This window comes from Juglans regia, chromosome 10 (assembly GCF_001411555.2).
Source record: "Juglans regia cultivar Chandler chromosome 10, Walnut 2.0, whole genome shotgun sequence".
NCBI lineage: Eukaryota > Viridiplantae > Streptophyta > Magnoliopsida > Fagales > Juglandaceae > Juglans > Juglans regia.
In genome coordinates this window covers 339,720-346,268 of record NC_049910.1, presented here as the reverse complement: position 1 = coordinate 346,268, position 6,549 = coordinate 339,720, and the positions used below count along the sequence as shown (strand labels likewise).

The following is a 6,549-nucleotide window of genomic DNA, read 5'->3' as shown; positions in this document are numbered from 1 at the left end:
CCAAAAAGAAAAGAATTAGCACTCAACTGTTTCAAGGGCTCAAGTGATTGTGTTCTGCAAGCAAATCCTTAGTTATTAATATTAATCATGTACGTACGATCATATTTTTTCTCGATTCTCTTATTTTATTCATGAATTAATGAAATTCAAATGAATCATAGTGAGAGGAAAAGATCAGGTACTGGCTCTGCGTGTTGCTCAGAATCTAATTAAGGTTTTATTATGAAAAGGCAAAATAATTTTTTAGACAAAAAGATGACGCAAAGTAATGAATAAGGGAATACATTCAAAGGATAAGCATCAAAAGGAAGAAGCAAATTAAGAGGTTCATGCACTACATGCTCTAATCATGAGTTGGTGAAAAGACGTCGCAAATCCTTTATGGCCGGCAAGAGCACAAACCTGAGCACATGACTAGATGCCAGTGCCAAAGAGCATCCGCACATGCACGGGGCTGAAACTCTCTGCTCTCTCTGATCTCTCTCTCTCTCTCTCAAACAAAGTGTAGAGGAAATGAATACCCCGGCGCCCCCCATAATGAATTCTTTCCTGCAAAGAATCTCTATGACTTTTTGAACTTAATGATAGTTTAAGCAACATAAAAAAACAAAGAGATTCTCAATCGTAATTTCCAGTTGCTGTAGAATTCAAAATTATTTTAGATAAATATTGTGTTTTTTCCTATATAATGCAGGTACTTGAATGGTGTTGGTTGTGTTAGGGAAGGTACGTAACAAGGAACCAAAAGGCCGTTATCTGGGTACTCCCAGGCTTGGAAAACGCAACCCTCGTACGTGGAGGTTCATGAGAATAAGATTAAATATTCCTCTTAATTATCAATTATCATCCTATATATGGAGCTGGCCGGAAAACACTTTATGGATGGCATGTACCAACTCTCTTCCTACAAAAGCACTACTTTTTAAGAAGAAAGTTGGAAAAAATGATAAGTGCCCAATTTGCAAAATTGAAAGTGAGACAATTTTACATGCTTTATGGCAATGCACTGCTGTGAATGATGTATGGGCTTGTAAGGGGAGTGGTGTGCAGAAGTGGAGTGTCATGGCAGAGGATTTCATGGGTCTATGGGATAGGCTTTGTATGAAACTAAATTCTGGTTTATTAGAGGAAGTGACAGTTATTTTCAGCGGTATTTGGCATAGACGAAATAAACTTGTTTTTTAAAATCTTTTTTCTAGTCCTGCACAGGTTTTTGAAGGGCCCTACAATCCTTAGATGGTTTTAGATCAGAGGCAATACGGAGTAAGGAAGCTAACTCAAGTGGTGGGAGCCTTGTGTCTACCATTAAACAGTGGATGATGAGCAAAATTGTGTTGTGGGACTGGGGATTATCATCAGAAACAGTAAAGGGGATCGAGGTCGTGGCTGCATATAGTGAACCACAAAGAATGAATGCCATAGCAGTGTTAGTTGAAGCCATTGCCCTGAGAAGAACGATAGAAGTCTGTAAAGAGATGGGCTTCAACAAAGTGGTCTTTGAAGGTGATGCACTTATAATAATCAATGCAGTGACAGACAATGTGGAATGCTGGACTTGGTATGGTCAGGTCGTGGAAGATGTGAAGAGAAGCTTGAAAGAAATGCTACACTGGGAGATTCAATTTGTTCAAAGAAAAGGCAATATAATTGCTCATAAGTTGACAAAGTTTGCCTTAAATTTAGAAAATTTTACATGTTGAATTGAAGAATGTCTTGTTTTTACATATTTTCCATGTAAACCTCATGTTTTACATGTTGGAATGAGGTTTATTCAAATATATATATATATATATATATATATATATATATGGAGCTGGCCGGAAAGACATGATATATATAATATATCCATGATTTATGTTTTAATAGTCCAGACTCATGAGCTAAGGAACATGAAAATGATAAGAAAAGATATGGTGAAGATATATATATATATATATATATATGTGATCAAAATATTAGAAAGGTGCAATCTCCAGAAGGAATCTCAACTTGATGGCAGGACCCCTTGCAAGTTGGATGAAAAAATATTAATCCCTGTAATGCTGGACATGATGAGCATGATAAAGATAATATTTTCTTCGGATTAGTGAGTTAATATAAGATATGGTTAATCGTCCTTTCAAAGATCGAGCGGATCAACTTGTAATTGGATATTAGAAAATTGTAACAAAATCATTCAACTTGGACATGAATTGGGGAATTATTCAAAATCATAGTGTAACTAACAATTATGTTTCATAATCATTTAACAGTACTTAACCTATATATATATATATATATGAAAAATACTACTCGCAACCGCCTTGCATGGGAAACCTCCGCAGCATCGTGTCCAACGTGGCAAAGCAGCAACATCGTTTGCACTTTGTCTTCGTTCCCATTTCGCCCCCATCCCCATGAATGCTACTCTTCACTCTGTCTTTGTTTCTTTCTACGTCCACATGAAGCCCCATCGTCCTCCACGATGTCGCCACCCCACGAAGTTGAAGCCCGCCGCAGCCCAATCTTCGTCTTCTCCACAGTCAGTCATCGTGTTCTCCACGAACCCACGGATCCACAGAACCCACACGAACACCCGAAGTTACTGTTCGTCTTCTCCACCACTTCCATGTTCATGTGTCCCGAGTGTTTTATTTCACTTTTTTTTTTCGGTCCTTTTTTTTTTGTTGGGTGGAATCTTTTGTTATTGTGAATCAAGAGGATAATGCCTATTCATATTTATGCAGTATAAATTTTCTACCCTACCTCCCGAAGAAATGCTCCCTTTGTTTTCTTACAGAAGAAACCAATTACCTTAGTTCAAGATTAAGAATAAGAAAATGAAGAAACCCCATTAAAAAAAAAAAAAAAAACCAGGAAATAAAGAAACCCCTAAAAAAAAAATGAAGACCTGCACTTACAATATGGTTTACGATGTGGAAAAAAGATGCTTAGGAGGAGATGCCAGAAGGCATGCTAGCAGGATGGAGAGGACCAGTGGCAGTCATGGATGAGAAGGTGATGTACGCTTTGGATGAGGTCAAAGGTCTCTTTGGATGTACGCTTTGGAGAGTTTTTTTTTGGTGAATTTTGGGTTCAAACAAAGAATTCAATTGGTTTCAGTTGACTTTTCAATTTTTTTTTTTAATTTTTGACATATGCTGACGTCATGGTTACACAACGGTTCTGCACGCCGTTTGCACATAACAATGCTCTATATATATATATATATATATATATATGTATATGTGTGTATCTATCTAGCTTGTTGATCAGCTATATTATATGTATAGTACGTAGTAGTTTCGAGTATATCTGAATTAAGAAGTCCTAATTAATGAGATCAGAAAATTAATTAAGAAGATTTGAGACTAACAATTCAATGTACATCATGATGTATTGTTGTTCACACGAAGAGAACTACGCGCAGGTATACAAATGGCCATGTATACGCGCATGTATACTGGATTTAGAATCTTTATTACGAACTATCCAAATTATCGTATATATGTCATGTGGATCGAATTATATATATATATATATATATATAAGCATTAATATTTAATATTAGAGCAGTGCTACTTAAAAGACTTTACACCATGCACAGATTATCCACAATACATAATATGATTTGTAAGATCTAAATTTTAAAATTTATTTTTTGAATCAAATTATGTCATGGTGTGAATAGTGTGTAGTGGAAAAACTTTTAAATAAAATTATTCATAATTAATTATTATTACATACGAAGGTTTTCTTAATTAATTACAAACAAATTAATTAGGTGGCCTGCTAATTGTCATCTTAAAAATTCAAATTCGAAAACGATTTATAGCGCATGGTGTCTGTCATGATGATTTCCTAGCAATATATTGTTAAAGATGTATCGGTTCTTATAGTTTTGAACTTCGATAGATGTGGGAGCTGAGAGAAGATGAGATCGATCTTAGACGTGCCACAAATTAAGGACTAGATTCTCTCGGGATATATATGGACACATGTCGACATGCATTTTACGTACGTCCCTGATGATCTGTAAATCATGATATTCGATCTTACGTGTCGAGATTTTAGTGAATTCTTTAATTAGAAAGATTAAGAGAATGGAAGGGATTCTCCACCCGCCTGCCTCTAATTAAGTTTTTCCAAAGCCATGGTGAATCTGAAACCCATCGCTAGCCTCGTGTTTTTACCAACCCTAATCCGGAACCCTCGTTGCATCCCTTGTTCGTTTCGCAGAAAGTTTTTTCCGTTTCTTACATACCATGATTCAAACCATCGATCGAGACCCTAGCTAGCTACCTTACATGAGTACGCGAGACTCTTTTTTATCTCCGCTAGCTGGATATAATATGATATATATCTCCCTCCTCGATCTGCCCCTAGCTAAGTAATTAATTCATCTCGATCGATCGATCTAATCATCTTATTCGTTCTTTCGTGACACTAGTACTCCTCCTCGATCAATGGGTTGTGGCATTTCAATGTTTGACCCCGAAGACGGCCTGGCTGGCCATGGCCCAACTTGTGAGTTCCACAAAAACAACGTTCACCCCATTGATCATCAGGTCGACTTTGATAATTCTCATGGCCGAAAAAGCATTTCTTGGCCAGCAAAGGTCAAAGGTACGAAACAAATCAAGACGAGGCAGGTCATGTGTTCCGAGGACCCGACGGAAGAGAAAGAGCCTAGAAAGGAGAAGGTCATGTCAGCTAGGAAAGTTGTGCAGGAACTTCGCAAGGAAGAGGTCGAGGAGGATGGACGACGGATCAATAAAGAAGAGGAAAAAGAGATTTGTCATAAGAGGGAAGATAGCCTAATTGGTCCGGGATCCCCGAGTTTTAAGGAGTACTGCATGGATAGTTCTACGTCGCGCGGCTGCAGCAACGATGGTAAGGCCGGCTACCGCTCATGAGATTAGTTATAATTAAGTTCTAAAAAGTATCTGCTGAATTTATTTTTCAAAAATACAAAGAGGTCGACGAGGCTTAATTAAAATAATTAATTAATTATTTTAAAAGCCCTAATTCAAACGGGCAGGTAGCGACTGATTAATTAATAATAATTATTACCTTGTGCAGGCCGGAATGGTGATGCAGCAAAGAGTGACAACAAGCCACAAAAGGAGCTGGGGCCGCTGGAATCCAACGCGGTACGTACGTAAATACGGAATATTGCATCATGACCATTAATTAAGGATCTTATAAATTAATTGGTTTCCAAGCTAATTTCTAGTGATGGTGGTTTAATTAAAAAAATATATGATCAGCCATAAATTGAAAAAAAATAAATTTAAATGCTGGCTTGCAGATCAATCATGTACTATTCACCAGTAAAGTTCATGTACGACGTTTGGCTGGCCTCCCTCAATCAGTATAATTTACTGATTCGGGAGCTGGCAATTTTTTTTCATTCCTTAATTAATTAATTGTGCGTGGAGTAGTTGACGATGATGATGATGATAACAACAATTTGTTAATTTTTTCCTGATCCAAAATAAACCCTGGCCGGTACCTGCTTTTTTAAATCCAAGCCTATCCGACCCAGATGTAATTTTTGACACACGGGTACGGATTTTAAAACTCGATATCTGGGTTTAGATATAAAAATATGAGGAATGCTGAGTATCAGCCTATAGCCGCAGCACACCTCACGTAATATTTTTTTTTTCCAACCCTCAATACACGGGTGTGCAGCGACTATAGGCTGATGCATATATTTTTCCTAAAAACATTGCTACCCGGGATTCTCCCCCCCCCAAATACACTCTCAACTCTCATCTTTCTCTCTCTTTCTCTGTCTCTGCAAAGTGTTATGCCCTCTCTCTCTCTCTCTCTCTCTCTCCCCGCGTCTGCGATATTGCCTGCATTCAATTGTATATATACCAATGTAGCTTCATTATATTATATTCAAATAATAATCAATGTCATGCTTATTATATATATTAATGTTCCAAATATATATTTTTATATAATATAATGTACGTACGTAGCTCGATCTCCCAAGTTCTAATTTGAAGCTAAGATGTCCAATATCACGGCCATGCAGCAGCTTGTACGTACGTTAATGTAGTTAAGTATAACATTTTTAAGAAAATAAATTAAGTAGATGGATCATGATCGTCAGATCTCAGCACCTAATTAATCATAATGATCAGTAGCTAGGTAAATTAAATAAAATGTTAGAATTTTTGGAAGCTGTTTATAAATATATATGATGAATAAAAACATGAAGTTTTACAATTAATTTAGTATGATCGATGCATATATATATATATAGTTAGCTAGGGCCTATATTATATATATATATGTTATTATTTATAATTAATTTCCTTTGATTGGCAGCTGGTTTATGGAACCCAGATAGGCAACAAAAGTCAGAGAAAAGGAATTAGAGGATTTAGAAGTGTACTGTTACACAAGGGGCGCTGCATAGCCAGCAGGAGTTAAATTTTTTACCAACAGATCATCAAATGTACCATCCTAACTATATGTGTGTACACACACACACACACACATATATATATATATATATATATATATATTATCTTGATCTCATACGTGGGAGTT

The 6,549-nt window shown here is 36.5% G+C and overlaps 1 protein-coding gene across 1 annotated transcript; it reads left to right on the top strand.

The window, feature by feature from the left end:
* The first annotated feature begins 4,275 nt into the window (after window positions 1–4,275).
* Window positions 4,276–6,429, top strand: LOC109001837. The gene is made up of 3 exons (XM_018979278.2): window positions 4,276–4,872; window positions 5,062–5,132; window positions 6,325–6,429. The coding sequence occupies exons 1-3, from the start codon at window positions 4,446–4,448 to the stop codon at window positions 6,427–6,429; spliced, it is 603 nt and encodes a 200-aa protein (XP_018834823.2). The 5' UTR covers window positions 4,276–4,445.
* Window positions 6,430–6,549: the final 120 nt, after the last annotated feature.